Source organism: Bactrocera latifrons, unplaced genomic scaffold (genome assembly GCF_001853355.1).
Source record: "Bactrocera latifrons isolate USDA-ARS-PBARC rearing strain unplaced genomic scaffold, ASM185335v1 scaffold_18, whole genome shotgun sequence".
NCBI classification, from domain to species: Eukaryota; Metazoa; Arthropoda; class Insecta; order Diptera; family Tephritidae; genus Bactrocera; species Bactrocera latifrons.
This window is the reverse complement of record NW_017535296.1, coordinates 1,656,061-1,677,568: the sequence shown is the minus strand read 5'-3', so window position 1 is coordinate 1,677,568 and position 21,508 is coordinate 1,656,061. Positions and strand designations below refer to the sequence as shown.

The 21,508-nt window shown below is 31.4% G+C and overlaps 1 protein-coding gene across 2 annotated transcripts in view; it reads right to left on the bottom strand.

Annotated features, from left to right (window-relative positions):
* Positions 1–11,832: 11,832 nt before the first annotated feature.
* The window catches only part of LOC108967200, a 34,943-nt gene continuing 25,267 nt past the window's right edge, over positions 11,833–21,508 (bottom strand). Inside the window, exons 2-3 of one of the 2 annotated variants that reach the window (XM_018930483.1) lie at positions 19,420–19,594; positions 11,833–12,347 (exon numbers count right to left, since the gene is read on the bottom strand). In XM_018930483.1, the coding sequence (XP_018786028.1) occupies positions 12,161–12,347; positions 19,420–19,594 (362 nt within the window). In that variant the 3' untranslated portion in view covers positions 11,833–12,160. The remainder of the gene's footprint in view (positions 12,348–19,419; positions 19,595–21,508) is intronic. The other variant, XM_018930482.1, reaches the window with a different exon arrangement.

The window sequence follows — 21,508 nt, the reverse complement described above, 5'->3', positions numbered from 1 at the left end:
CTATATGCTATAGTTAACCGATTGGAACAATTTCTTTGGAGATTACATTGTTGCCTTAGAAAATTATCTATACCGAATTTTGTGAATATATCTTGTTAAACGTGAATGTTTTCCATACAAGAACTTGATTCCGATCGTTCAGTTTATATGACAGCTATATGCTATAGTGAGCCGATCTGAACAATTTCTTCGGAGATTACATTGTTGCCTTAGAAAATTATCTATACCGAATTTTGTGAATATATCTTGTTAAACGTGAATGTTTTCCATACAAGAACTTGATTCCGATCGTTCAGTTTATATGACAGCTATATGCTATAGTGAGCCGATCTGAACAATTTCTTCGGAGATTACATTGTTGCCTTAGAAAATTATCTATACCGAATTTTGTGAATATATCTTGTTAAACGTGAATGTTTTCCATACAAGAACTTGATTCCGATCGTTCAGTTTATATGGCAGCTATATGTTGTAGTTTTCCGATATTGGCAGTTCTGACAAATGAGTAGCTTCTTGAAGAGAAAATGGTGTTTGTAAAATTTCAAAACGATATCTTAAAAACTGAGGGACTAGTTCGTATATATACAGACAGACGGACAGAGAGACAGACGGACATGGCTAAATCGAATCAGCTCAACATACTGATCATTTATATATATACTTTATAGGGTCTCCGACGCTTTCTTCTGGGTGTTACAAACTTCGTGACAAAATTAATATACCCTGTTCAGGGTATAAAACTCACTACCAAGGTGTGCAAAATTATGCAAGAGCAAAGTAATACACTTTTAGTACAAGAGTTCCGCATTCCTCTCCGACACCTTGCAAATTTCACCAAACAACAAAAAATAGTTGTAAAACACAACAAGATGGGCACAAGAAATTAAAAAACGCAACACCATAAAAGCAGAAACATATGCACACCGTCTTCCTGTGTCAAAAGCAGTCAAAATGCATGTCAGTCAATGAGCTACAGCCAAAACAACAAATGAGTAAAGGTGCAAAAACCATAATTGAGAATCATGTTAGTAATGAATGCAAACAGCGGTGCTGGGAAATGATTTGAAATTAACCTGCGCCAAGAAAAAAAAGGAACAAAATTGCTACTCACGCAATGAAAATTATAAGCGAATTTAAGTACATGTACAGTGGTGGACATTACTAAGACAACGGACATTTAGTAACAAATACGTACGTATATTATAGCGTACAGTTGTTCGGGAAATAAACTAATATATTCACTCCTCTGCTCGCTATATTCAACAGTTCTATGGTCAAAAACTTTGGGAAACTACATTAAAGTTATTTTGTTAAAATCTGTAAAACACTGTATTTCGTCTCTAATTGATTATACCTATGTAACGCATTTATATCAGTTTCTTGCTGTTTTCGCCAACCTCATATATTTACTAGTTCACTGCTCTCTGTCAAACTTGTACTCAGCACCTTTAAGTAATCATAAGTTAAATATTTTCTCAATTATACAAAATATCATAACTTGCAAGGAGTTTTTAATAATAGAAACTAAGCCTTTCCGTTACATATTCACTGATAAACTAGAACCTTTTCTTACGCACTTAGCAGTGAACTATTGAAAGCAACATCAAAGTATTTCAGGAAGAAAATTAAAAGTAATAAAATTTAAAGAATTTAAAAATGATTAGATATTAAAATGGCAGAAACGTCGTCTCCTGAGTTTAATCGATACTTTTCGTAGTATTTGCTGCTGTTGTTTTAAAGAGGTGCGAGATATGTAGATATTATTCGATGGTATTTTTAATAATGTTCTAGTTTTACAAATCTCTTCTCTTTTATTTGGAAAAGAATTACATCTGATCTCCGGTAGCTCCTCTCAAAAAAGACTTTGTACGGTAATGATTATATCTCTGAACAGGATCTTCTCTTATTTAAAAACCAAAAAAAAATTTATTAAAGTAATGTTAAATTTAATAAAGCAAATCGATGAATTAGGCAAAAAAAATTTTTTTTTTTTTGTTTGACAAATGGCGGTTTCTTAAAAAAAATAGATTTTTGACCCAATTTCGGCCTTTGATTGTTCATAAAAAAATAATAATGGACTTGAAAATTCCATTTTGAGAAAAAGTTTGGCCTGAAACGCCTTTATGAATTTGTATGTAACTTCGAAAATATTCACCGGAATGATAGAAGTCTTCTGTGTGTATTCTTAAAAAAACGTACAGCGAGAAAAAAATTTATTTATTATACCCGGAAAAAGGTAGCCACGTCCGTCTGTCTGTTCGTTCGTCTATCTATATATATACGAACTATTCCCTCAGTTTTCAAAATATCGTTTTGAAATTTTGTAAACGTCATTTTTTCTTCAAGAAGCTGCTCATTTGTCGGAACTGTGCATATCGGACCACTATAACATATAGCTGCCATATAAACTGAACGATCGGAATTAAGTCCTTGTATTGAAAACGTCCACATTTAACAATGTATCTTCTCAAAAGTTGACACATGTTATTTTATAATAATGTAATATACAAATAAATTGTTCAGATCGAACTGCCATACAAACTGAACTATCGGATCTAGTGTTGGTATGAAAAAATTTTGCATTTGACATGATATATTCACGAAATTTTTTATAGGTTATTTTCTAAAGCAACAATGTAATCTCCGAAGAAATGATTCAGATTCGCTAACTATAGCATATAGCTGCCATACAAACTGAACGATCGGATCTAGTGTTGGTATGAAAAAATTTTGCATTTGACGTGGTATCTTCACGAAATTTGTTTCGGGTATTAATATAATCTTCGAAAAAAAATGTTCAGATCAGATTACTATAGCATATCGCTGCCATACAAAGTGGACACATAGTTACGAGAAGAAATGCGCCTGTGAAGGGTATATTAGCATCGGTGCAGCCGAAGTTATCTTTTCTTTTTTTTTTTTTGTTTTTGATTGATTCTAACTGTATATAATCCTTTAAGTTAAAATTTGCAAATGTCCAACTGTTTTCAATATCAAAAACCAATAGAATTTTCAAATTAAAATTTTTTGGTTTTGAAGAGTGCAATTTTCAAAAAAATTTCAGCTGTATGTATTATTTATTTTCTCTGTAGCAGACTAGACGTGTTTTAAAGAGACTCGAGTATCGTTTATTAAAATAAATGGATCAAAGAAACTGTTCATGGATTCTTGGTCAAAAACAGTAGTTTAACGATACCCTTGACTCCAAAATCGCCAGAAAAATGCCTTGTGATTTTTTTCTATTTCCAGAAATAAATATAACCTTAAAAGGTAGCCGTTACAAGCATGCAAGGGCAGTCATACAAACATATCTAAAGCATCGGGTTTGAAAAGTGATTTGACGATTTGAAGAGCTCTGGCAACAATTGAATACTTTTGAACTATAGAAAAGGCAATTTGAAGACTATAGAAAAGAGCATTCTCACTATGTTTTGAACACAGCTTGTATTTCTATAGTTTTTAAAGATTTTGACCTTTTAATCAAAATGTCCAAATTATTACCCGGTGAAAACACCTAGTCTAATTTATATTTTAAAGCTTTCTGTAATTAAATATATTATTCTCATTTCTGAAAACAAATATTATTTCGATTTGTTTTCTTTAAAATAACATTTTTCGTAGTTTAAATTATTAATATAAAGACATCATCTCTTAATGTTATAAATGTATTTGAAATATTTATGAAAATAAAATGAAAAAATTTCTGGTTCGACTAATATACCAACCACCACTGTATAGACAATTATAGGTTTGAAAACAAACATTTTAACTTAGCCATATTGGATTAATGATAATCAGCAGTTCGAGTAAGTATACAAGCTAGGTTTGAAAGGGCAGAGCGCGAGTTTACTGCATATAAATCTCCATTTGATGGCGGCACGCAAGTGTACATATAAATACTCGTATGTTTATGAATATGAATGTGTATTCGCTGGAATGTAGCGCAGTAAGGTAGTGTGGCAACTGAGGCACGCAATTGCTAATGGTTGTACATACTTAGCATACATACAAATATGAATGTATAATACATGCGAATATGTATTTGAGTATTTACGTCAGTAAAGGAAGCAAAAATTTAAAAGTTAAATTCACAACAAATAATAAACTGGAAATGTTATCAATAAAAAGATAAACATATACTTTAGTGGATAAATTAATTTATAAATAAAGCTAATAAAACTCACTTAAAAAGATTATAAAATTTATGTATACAAATATGAACAAAATATATTATAAAATGTAATATTAAACAATTTTAATTCAAAGCGCAAAGCGATTGTTTAGTCTAATATTTTACTAAAAAGATAGTGCTATCATACTTTTTAAAAAGATCCTTCTACTGTTTTAGATTTAAAAGTTGAGGGGCTGCATATACTAAAATTGGTTGTAAAGAAGAAAAGAGAACAGTTTTTTACAGCTACCATATGGTTGAGTTCACATTGTTGGTCTTATTTAAGAAAAAGTCATCATCATCATCATCAGAAAGTGGAAAAGTTCTGAATAGTAAGAAGAAAGTTGGGTTAAAAAAATTGCCTTGTGATGATATTTAATATGACGATAAGTCATTCAGGAAAACTTCACCTAAAGCGAAATGAATATTATGATTTTGAGTAGATGTCATTAAAAACACATTACTTGAAGTAAAAATAAATAATATACTCTGAGAGTAAGAAAATATATAATAAAACTAATAAATAAATAATTGTGTATGGTAACGAATTTTCTAAGCGAAAAGATAAATTTATCACTTCTACTATACCTTTTTAGATGAACTTTAAAATAATATGAATATGGAAAATCTATTATATAGTAAGTTTACCAGCCGACCTCTTTGAGAACAAGTTGTTGTATTGGACTAAATAAGTAATCCGTAACTCGCGTTGTATAAGAGCTATGGTATTTGAAAGCTAAGATTACTTACTCACAAAATATTGTTACTGCTTGACATAGTATTGTTTGGACAGACGCCAAATATGGAACAAGCAATGAGTAAACTCACCGTATTTTAAAGTTTTTCTTTGGTATGTTTATATTCTTTACGGCCGTTCCGAAAATTTTGATGTCAAAAGATGCATCGCGCTTTGAAAAATCATTTCTCGAAAATATCTATAAAATAATGAAATTTGTCGAGTCTGACCGTCATGTAAGCGCTGTTTCGATTGCCCACAAAATAATTGAATTTACATAAGATTGAATATAAAAAGAAAATAAAGAATTTTAATCTTAGAATCGCTGCTGAATCGTAACAATATCAATCCATTTCTAAAGCTCTGGAGCGGGCGATGAAAAGTGTGTTCTTTTGAGTTTGCTGATCAGCCAGACGAATACGGTGGTTGCGGTTGGTACATTATAGTGTTGCAAAAACTAAGGCCTACAATTCTGGCCTCTAGAGGCGAATAGCTTCGCGTAAACGGCGCATAATACTCAAATAATATTCCATCTTGACAGTTTGGCCCGGCGGCAGGAATTCACAATACACTACACAAAGATAATCGAAGGAAACCGCCAACATGACCTTGATTTTTGAGCGACTTTGTCGTGGTTTTTTCGGTTTTGGCTCGCTTTTAGCACGAAAATCGCTTGATTGATCAGTTGTTTCGGGAATGTAAGCGTAGATGATGCGTTCTGATAGTCATTGCGTTTTGATAGTCAGAAAGCATTGTTTCCTGGATTTTAGCACGACGGTATTTTTCGAAAAAATTTAGTGTTTTTGGAACCATTCGAGATTTGATTCTTCTCAAGCCCGATTCGTCTTTCAAAATCGCCTGCACCAATCCAAATGATGTGTCCAAGCTATCAGCAATGTCTCCAACAGTTATTCGATGATTTTTAAGCAACATTTATTTGATTTGTTTGACGTAATGTTCATCAGTCAATGTTTTTGGCCGATTTGGCACCACATTTTTCTCAACAGTCTCACGACCGGCTTTGAATTCATTATACCACTTGTAAACAAATTTAGAAAACACAGTTTGATCTCCAAATTCTTTTTGCAACTTTCTCAACATTTCTGCATTCGAAATTTCATTCCACAAACAAAATTTAATAACACTTCTTTGTTCAATAAATTCAGACATAGTAAAATTCGAAGAATTCACTTTTAGAGCCCCACAAACGCGTCAGATGTCACTAAAACTACTACCAACCTACTAATAGGAGAAAAAGTGTGTTCCACGAATGCATTGTTTTACAAGACCTTTTCTACAAGTAATAAATAATAGCAAATATAATTTATGCGATCGATTTCGGCTAAGTATGCTTACTTTCATCTCATAAATTCACCAAAATTGGGGTTCAATGGCATTTTATTAAACAATTTTATCCAAATATTTTCATACTATACAGAATGATCTAAATTCACAAATATTGTCGAGTGTTGCTGAAAAATATAAGTTTTCACTATGGGTATGATATCTTTCCATCTTCACATATATTTAAATGGCCTTTGGGAACAAAATTTTCAAAGAAGTCAACTTGATTTTTCGCGCCACATATTCACATGCTCCTTCTTATTGGCTCAGACATACATATAATTTACTGGTAGTTTAATTTTACATGGACTTTGTCCCAGATGTAAAAACTAGTATATTTTATATATTTAAAGCCCATTTAAAGTTATGCTCAGGAACTCAAATTAGAACTATTTAGTATATATATATATATATCACAGGGTGGAGGCATGTCAGATAGCATGCCCTGCACAATTTATTCATTAGAGATAAAGAACTAGTTTACTCATATATTGAATCTTTTATTTTAACTACTGGGTATACTTTAAAATTGATTCATACATATGCAAATTTATAAGCAACTGTTTGGTAACAAATTAGTGGAGAAAAGGTAACCAAAACAAAATATGCGCAACGTAATACAAATGGGTTTCCTAAAACAATGGAAACCAAAAAAGCCAAAAAAAAACATGAAAAGAGTAAAAAAAAATTTAGTAAAAAGCAGAAAAGGTTCCTATATAAACGAAAAAAGCATTGTAATATTATATTTGTATATATATTGGAAGTAAATGCATAGAAATGGGTAAAGGCGTGAAGCAATAAGTGAAACGTAAATTTGAAAATCATAAGCGTTAAACCGTAGAATAAGCGGAAATTAGCAAGCGATAATTGAATTGTTGCAATTTTTTTAAAGAAAATCGTAAAAGGTGCTCACAAAGTCATGTGAAAAAGAAAACAAAAAAAAAAAAAGAAAAGAAAGCAATAATTGAATATGGCAACAAAATAATGGGGTGTTCAAATAGCAATTATTTAGTGAAATATTTATATTAGTAAGAGAAGAAATTGCATATGTGACAAATACATGATAATTATGATATAATATCATTGTAATTGATATATATTTGTATTGTAATAAAATATTAATAATAAATAATGAAATAATATTTTCGACGTCAACAATTTGTAGTTTTGCGGTTTGCTAATTATTATTCACTTATTTGCCTTAAAAATAACGCAAATAACTGCATATCAACAACAATAAAAACAATTAGACGAAATTAACCCTTGCTGTGCGCGTGCGGTTGCGGGTGACCGCAACATATTCCCATGGTCAGTAATGGCTGGCACACGTTGTTTAAAGTAATAAGCCTGCATATTTACATATAAATGTGCATTATATAGCTTGTGGTTGTTTTTGCTGCAATTTTCGTTGCCGCTTCGCTGCGCGTAGCTGTGATTAACCCAATTTGGGTGCAATTGTGCGCATTACTTGCTTTCTATAGTAAATTGATATAACATACATGTATTTATATATTTATGTATATATCTATACTAAAACATATGTGATATGTGATTATAAATAGTTTTGTGTCATTACTGTATTCAATGTGTATTAAGTTTTTTCGTTCTTTAATTAATTTATTTGCTCTAACTATTTAAATAGGATTTAAAATTTTAGGAGATTAAAAGAAAGTAATGATTTTTTTTTATTAATAAATTTTTTGGTTGACCGCCTACTTATTGTATATCGGTTAAGGAGTTAAATGGGTTAACGTTTTTAAACGTCATTTTCTCGAAACTGTTCTTTTCATGTCTGTTTGGATTTCTGGAGAACTACTCAACCGATCTACATGAAATTTACACTGGTATTTGGGATATAATTCTTAAAGACTTGGACCAAAGAATTAGTTTTTTCGATTACAACTATTTGAAAAACAATGTCGCGAAATAATTTATATTTTTTGGTCAACATGTTTGCCAAAAATCCAATTTTCAGTTTTGTTTTTGTTTTTTTTTTCTTCGTCCAAGTTCTCAGTTAGGGTTCTAAGTGATGTCTTCCATGCAAATGTTTTTTTTTTTTTTTTTTTTTTTTTTTTTTTTTTTTTTTTTTTTTTTTTTTTTTTTGTTGTTGAACCACAATGCAGAACTCACTTCATGGAGTAAAGTTGACTTCAGAATCTGTGAAAATTATTTGTCGACCTTTTTCGCCGAGAAACCAGAAAAGTTTTGCACTGATTGAATAATGTCTCTAGCGGCAAAATGGCTAAAAGTGGTCGACCCAAATGGTACCTACTTGATTCCTTAAAGTTCATTATAAATACAAAAAAATTAGTTGAAGTGTTATTAGAAATACGAAAATACCCAACGTTTGACGGTTCAATCACTTCTAAATTTAAAAATCAATTACTTTTTGGAACTTTCCGTAAACCTGCAACTTATAGGAAACTAACAAAGCCAGCAAAAATTTCCATTTGCAACGTTTTTTTTATGTGTGTTTTCACTTGAAATTTATTACTCTTTTGTATGTAGCTTAATTTTATTTTTATTTGATTTCTTGCAGTTTTATTACCAGATTTAAAAAAAAAACTACAGGTAGTCATGAGAAGTAATTGTGGTAGATGAACAAGTAAGACCATTACGTAACACACAAAGTCATAAAATTAAATATAAATAAAATTTTAATGATGGTAGTTAGCAAACATGCATCGAAATAAATATTTGTAGCAAATTTTTGATTTAAAATAATATGCCCATACATATATACATGAGTACTTAGAAAAGTAGTTACTGTAAAAAATATTAAAATAAAATTTGGTTATTTACAAAAAGATCTGCAAGTAATATATAAAAAATATAAATAAATTTTCATTTAAATTATTCTAATTTACAAATACAAATGTTGGATAAAAAATTAAAATTAAAACAAAATTCAAAGAGTAAATAAATATTTAAAAATTAAAACCTTTATCCCAAAAATTTAAATTTTGTTCTTTAATTAACTGATTGAAAATTTAGAAAAAATATGTTTTTTGAATTTGGAATTATTTTGCGCATGCTTACATCGCGTTATACCATTTTGGTTATTTTCGTGTCCGGAAGACTTATTTTCAATATAATTTTTACATACTTTGCCTTATTTATATTTACTTACTTTTAATTGCAGTATTTCAGTTAGAAATATATAAATATTCCTTTTTTATTTCCTTTCACCCATCTTCTGATTTGAAAAATATTTTTTTATTTGTTAATCCAATTTTTAAATAATTATTTATTTTTTTTTTTAATTTTTCATTCTGAGATTTTCAATTTTATTTTAATCCCGAATTTGGAAATCAAAATTTAGTTATTTTTTTTTAAATTTTAAATAAAAAATTGACAAACCTGAATCCAACAATGAAATTATGTGGGAATATTTAAAATGCTTCGTATAATTTTATAATAGTTTTTAATGAAATTCCCGAAAGTTAACTATTCTGGCTCATGAAGGTATCGTACGCTTTTAAAGGATTGCCAGAGCGTAATTTATTATCACCTACTCTCTTGTGGTGAAACTTTTAATTCGTAGCTGTTTTATCAACAATTGAACTGCTTGAGTGAAGCATTCGCAAGAGGTAGCCGGCCGCAAGAGGTGACCGACAGAAGAGGAATTGGGTTCCATCAGGTCAACGTCATACACCATACATATTGATAACAACTCAGCAGAATCTCTTCTCGATCCTGGTACCAAAATATACTATCTGTTCTTATCTATTGTGAATGATTTTGCGAGAGAAACTCAAAGAAAGAAGTTTTCAAAAACAACTTTCCAGTTTTTTTTACTAATAGGGACAAAAGTTTTTATAAGAAAGGTGTTATGAAATCACCTTCAAAATGATAACTAGTAATCAAATAGGGTTATGAATATTTGATCTAAATCGAAACATTGCAAAGATGCCAAACAAATCCTTCATTTTAAAAGATCGTAGACCAGAACTGTAAGCTCTTACTTCTCAACTAATCAATCACTCCATAATTACCGACTTAAATTCATGACTAAAGGCTGTATTAATGGGATGTTTGGTGGATCTATTACTGGTTTGTAACTTAGCCATAACAAAACTACTGGGAGCTAAATTCTGTAAAGACCATTCCAAGTGGGAATTTGCGCAACCCTAATAATTGTTTCGATTTAAGTATGCAAATAATCATCCAGTCACACGAATTGCAGCCAGTTTGCTCAGTGCCAACACTAAATCGCTTAATCAAAATCAACCAAAATCATACATAAATATTCCAGTCAAACGTCAGTTGAAACGCATAAAAATCACTTGTCATGCCGATGACGTGCTCGACGAACTAATGATCAAAGCATTGGACTGACTTTGCAGCCAATGAAAAAACAAATAACTTCAGCTACAAAAGCTTATGTGCAATAACTGATTGACTAATATCGATGATATGAAATTTTATGAATTAATTTAAGTCGAATTTATGTGGTAACATTTAAAAGCACACATTTTTATAAATAGAATTATATGTTTCAACATATTTTCGAGATTACACAAAATATATTTTTGCTGTGCTTTGGACAATCAAAACAAAACAATTCTCTAGGCGTATAATATTGCTGAAATTTATGAAACAGTCGGTTATTAAAGTAATTTTTTTATTGTGGTGTCATTCGACAAAAAAAAAATCCGATTTAAATATATAGTTCATCGAAATTAAGAAAACAATAATTATAATCGATATAATTATAATCGATTAATTTTAACGATTTGAAATTTCCATTCGATAAAAAAAATCTATTTTTCAGTAAATAAATTATCGAAGTACAAGTCAGATAAAATTCGATTTAAATATAACGTTCATCGAAACTAAATTCGCGATTAATAAAAATCGATAAATATAATTGCTTATTTTCAATGTCTTCAATTTTGAATTCGATAAGAAAATCACCAATAAATATGTTACTGAAGTAAAATATAAAATAATAAGCCATTATTAAGCGATTATTAAGCGATCATTAAAATCAATTATCTGTAAATTCTTTAAAATCTCCTTAAATTTGATCCCTTCAATTTTTCCAAATCAATTAAATTTATTTATTAAAACAACAATTTCATTTATTTATTATTTTTTGTCATTAATTTGTTTGTTCATCTTGTCCCTTGAAATAATCGTTTTATATACAACCCTAAATTATCGTATTTTAATAGGAAAAACATATTAATAATATTATTAAATATCTTAAATCAAATTGGTAAATAATACAAAAATATATTTTATTTTAAAATTACTTATTTAAAAATGCAACTCTTAATTGACAAACAGCACACAATTTTTTTTTTTTTTTTTTTTTTTTTTTTACTGCAAAAGTTCGGTAAATGCGCTTAAAAGTAAATATTTTTACCGTAAGTAATAGCGAAAAGTATTTACAAAAGTTAACTATGTTAAAACCTCACTTAAAAGTAAAGTTGTTAGCGAACTTTTAGTAGTAGGCTGTTGGAAAATATTTTAGAAATAAGTTTATATCAAAAATTAGAGAGTTTTGAAAATTTTTTCAGAGATTTTCGACTTTAAATTGCAAATTATGCATTTAAAATAGAATTCTGATATAATTATAAACATCTACTCATTAAGATCACTTAGATACAATATATGTATGTATATAAGTACATACTTCTATAGTCAAAGACTACTTAGGAATATCGAAAACAAAGCAATACAATAAACTAATATTACTCAGTTGTTTAATCGAATTTTACTTCGAAACTTATATGCAATTATAGTCTAAAATTATTCTCCCTCTTTAGCTCGCTCTTCCCATTTAACTTTAACACTCATTCATTATTTAAGTAAGCCTTTGTAAATTTCGATTTTCCCGTGTTGCCAGTGTTCATCGAATACTCAATTGTATGTATTCTTAATTGAGTGGCTTAAACCATATCTTACAGCTTCACCTTATGCGATAATTTCATTAACTTCTTTGAACTAATCGGACAATTAGGCCACAGATTTGCACAACCCATAGGACCGCTGTTATCATCGCCTGTATACCGAAGTAATTCGCCCATGTGAGCGGCAAAATGCCATTTACTCGGCGCTGAATTCATTGCCAGCGACATGGTTGAGGATCTGAAAGAGAAAAAAAAAAGATGGAATATAGTAAATATTCTGTTCAAATATATATAACAATTCTGAAAAGATTTCGTCATCTATAACTAGATCTCAAGCAGTTTAACATACAGTCGGTACCAGAGAGCTTTAATGAAAGTATTTTCTTTACCTATTACAGCAGAAGTTACTTTACAAATTCAATGTATATAAAATATGAAATCAACAAAGAAATCAGTTTAAAGATGCTAGAGACATTTTCCAGGTGGTTGTTAATAAATATCAAATCTTCAGAACCCAATAATAAATGATCCGAAAATATCATCGAACCAGCTGATGAATAAACTTTCTGATATTCTAATGAACTGTTCCGGATTTACTGATATTCGCATCTCGGCCAGAGTTTTGTTACCTTCGGCAATATGTCTTCGGTAGGAGGAAAGAATTACCTCACATTGTGAACATGCCAATAAGAATCAATCGTAATATTCCCGAGATTGAGCGGTCTTCAATCAAATTTCCATAATTCTGATAGCTTTTTCTTCCACTTTGCCCCCTATCTCTCCCAGAATAATTGTACCGTAGGTAGGTCGATCAGCTGTTTCAAAGCATAGATTTATTTCAATATCGCGGAGAGCCCAGCAAAGCTGTGTAATTCTTCAGAGGCTATTCCAGAAGTCAATGAAAGCATTTAAAAATATCTCTATTTCTCATAAACTATCCTAATAATACCAGCAATCAAATGAAGGAGCCATATGGAAATCGGTTAAACCGTTCAGCGCAGATCTTCACAATCAAAAAACTCAGCGCTTCTGTTGATGAGAATAAAAAACACACATGTTCAGAATCAGTCTCGCCCAAAAGGCTCATAATTATATGTCTAAGTATCAAATGAAAAACAGTTTGGGAAAAAAATATAACTGATAAAATTAGCTTTCGGTTATTGTAGTGAAGTCCAAAATCTTCGAAACATTTAGTCTATTTGATTTAGATACTTTCAAGTTCGGTTCCAAATGCCCATATAGAAATATTTTTTTATTATATCCGTCCACTTTTCCGTTCGTAAAAAGGTCCATAAAATTGCTAAGTTTATCGCTTGGGTGAAAGCAATGCAAGGCGCACGCTTTTGACGCTTAAACTTCACCTTTAACCCTTGGTGGAGACGTGACTTCCTATTCCAAACACTTATGTATTTAAGTACAAAAGTAGTGCGACCAGACAGTCCACAAGCTGCGGTCGCAGGCAATTACAGTTACAATTACAAACAAACACCCAAAAGGCATGAAATGACGACAAACTCTTAGACGGGGGGCTGTCAGCACGCCACTACTGTACATAATACTACAAGCTATTATTTTTCCAGCTTTTGTTGCTAAACGCGGCGGCATTTGAAGGAGGTAGCCGGATACTGTCTTTTAGTTTTAGTTCTTTTTATTTTTAATGCGCCACTTTAAGTTGCTACAATTTATGTCTATTTGTTGTAGTTGTATATATAAATACGTATATAAAATGTTTGTATATAATTTTTTTCTGCTCCTGAGCTAATTGCGCACAAGTCAAGTGCGAGGTTAATGCTACCAGTCAGCCAACCGGTTAGTTGCCACGCTTTGAACGGTGTGCAAATAACAACATGGAACTACAATATTTTTTTACAACAATGTATTTATGTATGTATATATAGTATGTACGTCAATGGCACGGCTGTTTAGCGTGGACACCGAGCTGTATACAAATTTCCAGTGTAAACAGTTGTTTTACTTAAATTAGAAATTTAAATACAATGCTGATATTTAAATATTAGGGAGGTGCTTAAATTTTGTGAAGGAGTTTTATATTAGATTTACTAATTGTACCAATGCTCTTCTGTACTGAAATACATATTTATATCACAAGAAACTTTTGGACCTGGAAGAAGTGTATTAAGAGGTATTTTTTCGGAAGTCCTCCTTGCATCGGGATCAGGAAATCCAAACTTTTTTTTGGAATAAATTAACGACTATTAGAGTATATCAAATTTTTTAAATGGAATTTTTCATTTTTTTTTTCTTGGTTATTAAACAAATTATATGTTAAAAAAAAAAATTTGAAAAAGATTCGTTTTTTAAGACCTGAAAATGGCTATAACTCCTAAAGCTTTCATTTTGGCCTAAATTAGCGGCTAATGTAGGGCATTTAAAGGCGACACTGTTTGTAGAAACTCTTGCTATTCGAAAGAAAATAAAATATTTTCTGCAAATCTTCATTACACTTGCTAGACAAGTTCGTATGTTTTTAGATTACGACAGATTTTTCAAAATTGTAAGAAAAATGGTTCACAACTGGGATAGATACGTTAAAAAAGTTGATAAATTCGTCTAATAAAAAGCTGATTAAACCCAATACTTCAACAAAACAGTGGATTTTTTTCATTCCTCTATCAATTGAAAAAGGTTTTTGGAACCTTAAATATACTTTACGATAAAACATCATTCATTCTACAAAATTCGGTACTAATCTAACCCTATAATATTATTAAACAGAAGTAATGGTATGGATTCTTCTCTATTGTGTTTGAGAAATATTTTGTTTAGTAAAGGTATGGGTTATTCTCTATAGTCTTTAAAAATATTTAATTCCTTCCATTATTGAAAACCTGCAATCATAACTTTTAATGCCGAAGGAATCATATATGAATTTAAGATCCGATTTAAAGCCCTTTAGTGTGTTTCGCTGAAGTAATTTTTTAAGTTAACGCAGATTTTTTTGTTGTTTTGATGGATCATGTGTATGATATACCTTCAAATGTGGATTATACCCACATATCGGGTAAAAAATCAGTATAGAAGGAAATTCGAAATTTTACATCCGCTTGGAAGATAAACGATCGCCAAAAATACTTATAATTTCATATCTTTAAGAACTACCGCAATGAACAAGTATTTGAGTGCAATACACACTACAAGATTGTAGTCAATTGTTTGCTCATATAATATTCACATATTGGCATTTACGCTTAAAACATGTGTTTGCTGTAACCATTTAGAACAATTTGCAAAGATATCTAATTAAATAAGCAAATCGCGCTCTTTACCACTTCCTTTTACGGTATTTTTATTGCAATGAAGCTTTACTTCCACATTTATACTACAAGTAAACGATTTTCTTTAAGTATGAATGGTGTATAATTAAAATAAATATCGACAGTTAGCCGATGTAGGCTGATTTAGTCACTCACTCTCTCCACAATGTGGGCAACGTGCGAAGAGCTAAATAATATTGTATATGCAACAAATGGCGAAATGACAATTTTGAACTTAAATATAATATATCAATTGTATATATGTATATATATATACATACATACACAGCAAGCATGTAAGTATATATATACGTATATATATGTATATACATATATTCAATGCTTATTTCATGCAACATGCTTTAACAAAATCATATAATTTATACTTATATACAAAATGAAAACTTAAAGGCTTGGGGTTAAGGAAAAGATGGTGAATTACGAACAATGCTTATTTTAAATATGTGAGTATATATAGTAGATATAGAGATATATAATATAAGTACATGTATGTATAAATAGAGAATTGCTATTCATTTAGGTGAAGGTAATGACTGCCATTAGTCGTGTGGAAGGTGAGCATGCTTAGAATTTTTACGGCTGCTACGTAGAAATCGTTTCGATAACGCTACTTAGCATTACATACATTAACGTTAAAAAGTACGACCGAAAAATAGAATAAAATAATATATTTTTTTTATTAGCATAAAGCAAGTAATTTCATTTATTTGAATTAACATTATGTATAATAGAGCGTTCCAAAAAACTCTTTTAGTCGTAGAGAACGGAGTTCACCGTCGCCTTGGGTAATAATCCCTCACAGATTTCGTGAAAACATCTCGTCAAATAAAATTTTTTTCAAAATATGACATGGGTTTGATTGTTATGTGTGTATGGCAGCTATAGAAATAATGGTCCGATATCGGCGATTCCTACAAATGAGCAGTTTCTGAGAAAGGAAAGGAAGCGTGCAAAATTACGGATCGATATCTCATGAGCTGAAGAACTAGTCCAACTATTTAGATAAGCTAAGATGATGCTAAAACGGTGTACGGAAGTATTCCAATGTGAAAATTGGCGACAGCACTAATATTTTTCTCTACAGATTTACCAAAATTGTGAATTGTTTGATATTTTATGTAGCAGATCACTAACTAATGTTCCGTATATATGCTATTGAACAAAATCGAATCAATTAAAAAGGGGTAACTTCTATGCTTCAGTTTACTGTTTCTTGACTCCAATTGCTCTAAAGATTAGTTGTCTTCATTTTTCCAAAATATAATCAAATAAAGATCAAATAGAGATAGAATAACAAGCGATTATACTACATTAATTCAAACCCCATAGAGCAAATATCGAGCGTTGTTTCGAATAGTTAGTCCTATTATCGTATCGGTTTCGTAGCATGGATGGTGAATGATGCGCATCCTCAGAGGCGCCGTACAGTGCGCACCGAAGACGTTATTGTTACTGTGGGGTGTAGTATAGAATAAGGCCCAAATAAACATCGCGCGCAACAATTGGAGCTATGCGTAACCACTTTGTGGAAGATTTTGCGGAAGGATTGGAATTTACGGGCTTGCAAAATTCAAGTATTGCATGAATTAAACCGAAAAAGTACGTTACACGTTTGGTAAGTGGAACGAATACTCCAACTTGGACAGCTGGGTCGGTTTGGTCGTCGGTCCTTGTGATGTCCAGTATAGATTTCAAAAGTATTTAGCCTCACCGCATGATTATCTATAGGACAGTGTCCAGTTATTTTATTACTGCTATCATACCGGTGAGATGAGCCTCGTTAAGATTAGGGAATTCAATGAATAACTTAAGACACTTTGTGTTAAAAACTGTCACTATCGCACAGGTGCAGGTTGCTAACCAACGCTTACTGAACTCACAGAATGTCCACCGATTCAGTGCAAGAATGCAAGAGCCCAACAGATCTATACCCCCCAAACTTTTCCCCGTCCACATATCCCCTGTGGGTAGCTTACATTCACTCGTGGATAGACAGACGGCATGAGGGCTTGGATGACATTATACCGAACTGACCGACGTGTACAGAGAACATAGCAGACTCTTGAAATGTATTATTTTTTTTATTTTTTTTCCTTTCGGCTGGCATGTTGACTAGAGCGGTATCAAATGCGTCGGAGTAGGTCGGTATCTCTGAGGAAATTATATATCCTGCTAATATTATTGTCCATCGGGTTTTTAACAGCTGTGTAGGGTTAATACCATTGAAATAGTGTAGTCTTTGGGCATCAAGTTTCGGGCAGCAATCCAAGAGGTGGTTAATGCTGAGTGAAAAGTTGTAGAACGGGCAACGACTAGGAGTAGCGCCTTGAAGCAAATGAGAGGTTGTAATAATCGTGTGGCCAAGCCGGAGACGGGTATATGGAGTTATATAGTTTGTCGGCATGGTCGGAGAGAAGCAGGGTTTTGTACGACTGGGATTGATTGAGGAGTAGTRATGGCTATATCGGCTCCACTCGGATAGCAATTTTTTTTGCCTCTCATTATTTATATTCCAGTAGATATCCCTTTTAAAAAGAACGTTGGAAGTTATGGTAGGTGTAATATATTATTGTGTATGTATTATTTATAGCCCTTACTTTTCAAATACAAGTTAAAAACAAAAAATCACACTCGGTGGTAATTGTGTGATTCATAATTTAACGCCGATCATGTATCAATCGACTGAGAAATGAAAAGCTGTTAACGAAGATTCTGCTCTCATAATGACAAAACTGACACTTTTCAACAGATTAGGCTTCCGTCAGTCCGCTCAATAGAAGAGACTTAAATTACCTGTCCTTTCTACGAAGTAATACTTAACCGGTGTTTCCGTGGGAGAGTAGTAAGTTGGGTATAGCCGTATAGTAGCTTCCCCTACTATAACAAATATATATCCCCTGGGGGTATATACACAAAGAGGAAACCACCAGAAACTTTTCCTTACTATTTTGCATTAAAATATGTCGATGAATTTTTCTAAAGACGACATATCACTGCTATATCACATCCCAAAAAATCATACGAATGTAAGATACTTTCGATTTTAAAACTGATTTACTTCGTTTATCAGTAGTTGTTGTTGCATCAGAAAAAAAATTAAATAAATACAATTAGTAAAGCATCTGTATGATGGGAAGCGTGTGTTGAACTGAAGAAAATTTACGGACCGACTTAAAGAAACCACAAGACTTTAATTTAATGCGCAAATGACGAACTAAGCGCTAATTACATCATCTGAAGCAACCATTAAAAATAGGCTTGTTTTATTATTTTCTTTTGTTTGTATATTTACTTAACACGTGTAGTTTTGTTTATCTTTTATTTTTAATTTATTTAAACACCAGTTTGCCGGTTTAAGTCTAGCGAACTATTACGCTTGATGCCAACTTAAGATTCTGAGCTACACAATTTTAACCAAAAACAAAACAAAACTTGTATATTTAGTAATAAATTGAAAGTTTGTTTGATTTGCACACAAAGAAACCGTAAATACAGTTGTGTACAAGTTGGCACTCACGTCAGGGGAGCAAACAGAAAATTACCAATTCACTTCCTTATTTAGAAACTGGCTGCCATCAAGCAAAACTTAGGGAGACTTGATAGCTTTGCCAATTTTTTTTGTCATCTCGCTAGAATGGTTTGCCAAATTAGCGTAAGAACATTAAGCATTTTAATATTATTTACAAGCTGTTGATTAAAGATTTGTAGATACTACACGAGTGAGGCACAAGTCAAACGAGATTTTCTCTTATGCAAAATAATTAGCGAAGCCTACGAGAAGTGTTATAGGCCTTTTGCTAATTTATTAGTTTCTATATTGATTTTACTAACGAAATTTGTATTGCTTCCTCATTCCTAGATTTCAGTTCTAGCTAATTTTGCGCATTTTCTAAAACTGGAATGGCAAGTAATGAAACACGTGTATTAAGAATTTTCGCGAATAAAAAAAAATGTACGCTTACCTCATAAACAAAACTATAAAAATAAATATTTTTTATTAACTCGAGTACTCACCTTATTAAGTACAAGAGATCTTTCTCCTTTTCGGTGAGCATATATTCTGGCTTTGCGGACATTTCGCAGAGCATTTTTGGCAGGCAGGACTCCTTTATGGCATCTGTTAATTGAGATTTGAGTGTGGTTTGCTTGCGTTGAAGCGCGACAGCTGAGAAATCATTGATTTCTGTGTCTGAAATTTTGTAAAATAAATGAGGGATTAAATTTAAAAATTCATGGAAATTAAAACTGAAGTTTTAGAAACACATAATTTCAGTACAAATAAAATTAATCAAACAAACTTTGCACAACATTTTTAATTGAATGTTTATAATTGACTCTGACAGCTCTACTAAGTGTTTGTCCCATAAAACGTTATAATGCTAGAGAACTCGTGTCTAGTGTTTTAAGGGGTTAGGGATAGTCAGAATTTTCAAAAAAAATTTTTTTTTTTTTTACATTTTCGTTAAGTGTAATAGCTTAAAAATATTCCCTGAAAATTGCACGTTGATCCGATAACTACTTTTTGAGTTCTTCGGCAAATAACAAAGAGAGCTCGGGCACCTCAAAGCGCAAGTGTGAAATTTTAAACGCGTTTTTCTCAAAACTATGTTTTTTGAACTGGTGACAACTGTAACTCGAAAACCGCTCAGTAGATTTTAATGAAATTTATGCAGCTTTTAGAATACATAATAAACTATAAACTGGGGGACTCGCAGTAATTTTTTTTTTTTTTTTTTTTTTTTTTTTTTTTTTTTTTTTTTTTAGACCAATTTGGTGCAATTTTTTTTGTCTCGGCTCTCTTTCGGCATAATATTCGCTCGATTGATCGGTTATTTCGAAGTCGTAAGCATAGATCCAAGTCTTATCACCAGTTATAATGCATTTCATGACACCCTGGTAGTCGGAAAGCATCGTTTCACACACTTCAACGCGCCCTTTTACAAAAAATTCAATGTTTTCGGTACCAGTCGAGATTTGACGCGCTTGAGGCCCAAAACATTTTTGCATTGCCAACGCAAACAGCTATAACTTTAGAAATAAAATTTATTTTTTTTTAATTTTTTTTTTTTAATTTTCGACTTCAAGTCAACACATTCTATAATAATGCCATATTATTACTTTTGTAAAATAACACTATTTAATAGCAAAAAGAAATCTGAAAATTATCATTCTTTCGTGCCTCTGACTACCCCTAACCCCTTGAGGAAAGCTATGGCTGTTTGTAATGGTTACATGCTGATCTTTAGGCCATATTTGGCCCAGATATCTGAACTTTGTCCGCATCTAGTAACTGCAATTTATCGTCAATATCTCTTTCCATGTCAAAAACTTAACTTTCTTTTGATGAACTTAAACGTTAATCCGTCACTTTTCAAAAATAACTGAGCAGACGAACTGCGATGCAAAATTTGGTAAACATGGCTCCTAATTTTAACTTTAATGTAATTTTGTTGATGGAAATACCCACTCCGAATATCATGGCAATAGCATGGACATACACCGATGTATAATCATAAACCATATTTTTTATCAAGTTTTCAAGCACTCTACTATATATTTCGAAGTAACTGACTTTTTACTGCCTGATAGCAGCTGTCTTATATTTTGGGGGCGAGCCAAGATTTACTATATTCCATTCAAATTTTTGGTTAACAAAGTTACAATTTTAGTTTTAAATTTTCATATCCTGAACAGAGTATATCAAGTCCGTCACGATGTCTTTAACAATTACGCGTATTATCAACTGTCTTTATCAACCGATGTGCTTCGTGACCGTTTCGTCTTGATGTGATCTACGACCTCGATTTAACTCCATTTTTTTTTTTTGGCTAGGATGAATGTTTTAAACTATTGTAAACAAAAGAAATATTTTTTAAATATCAATGTGAAATTTTGAAATTTATGAATTTTTAGGTTAATAGTACTGTCAGTCACATTTAAGTCAAATTTCATGTCAAATTATTCATTAGTGTTTGACATACGTGTCGTTTTGTGAGCTGCTAAAATTTCGTTGTTTTTTTTTTTTTTTTTGTGTTGTCGAAATTTGTTGAGCAACGAATTTGCATTAAATTTTGTTTACGGAATCAATTTTCTGCTGCGGCTA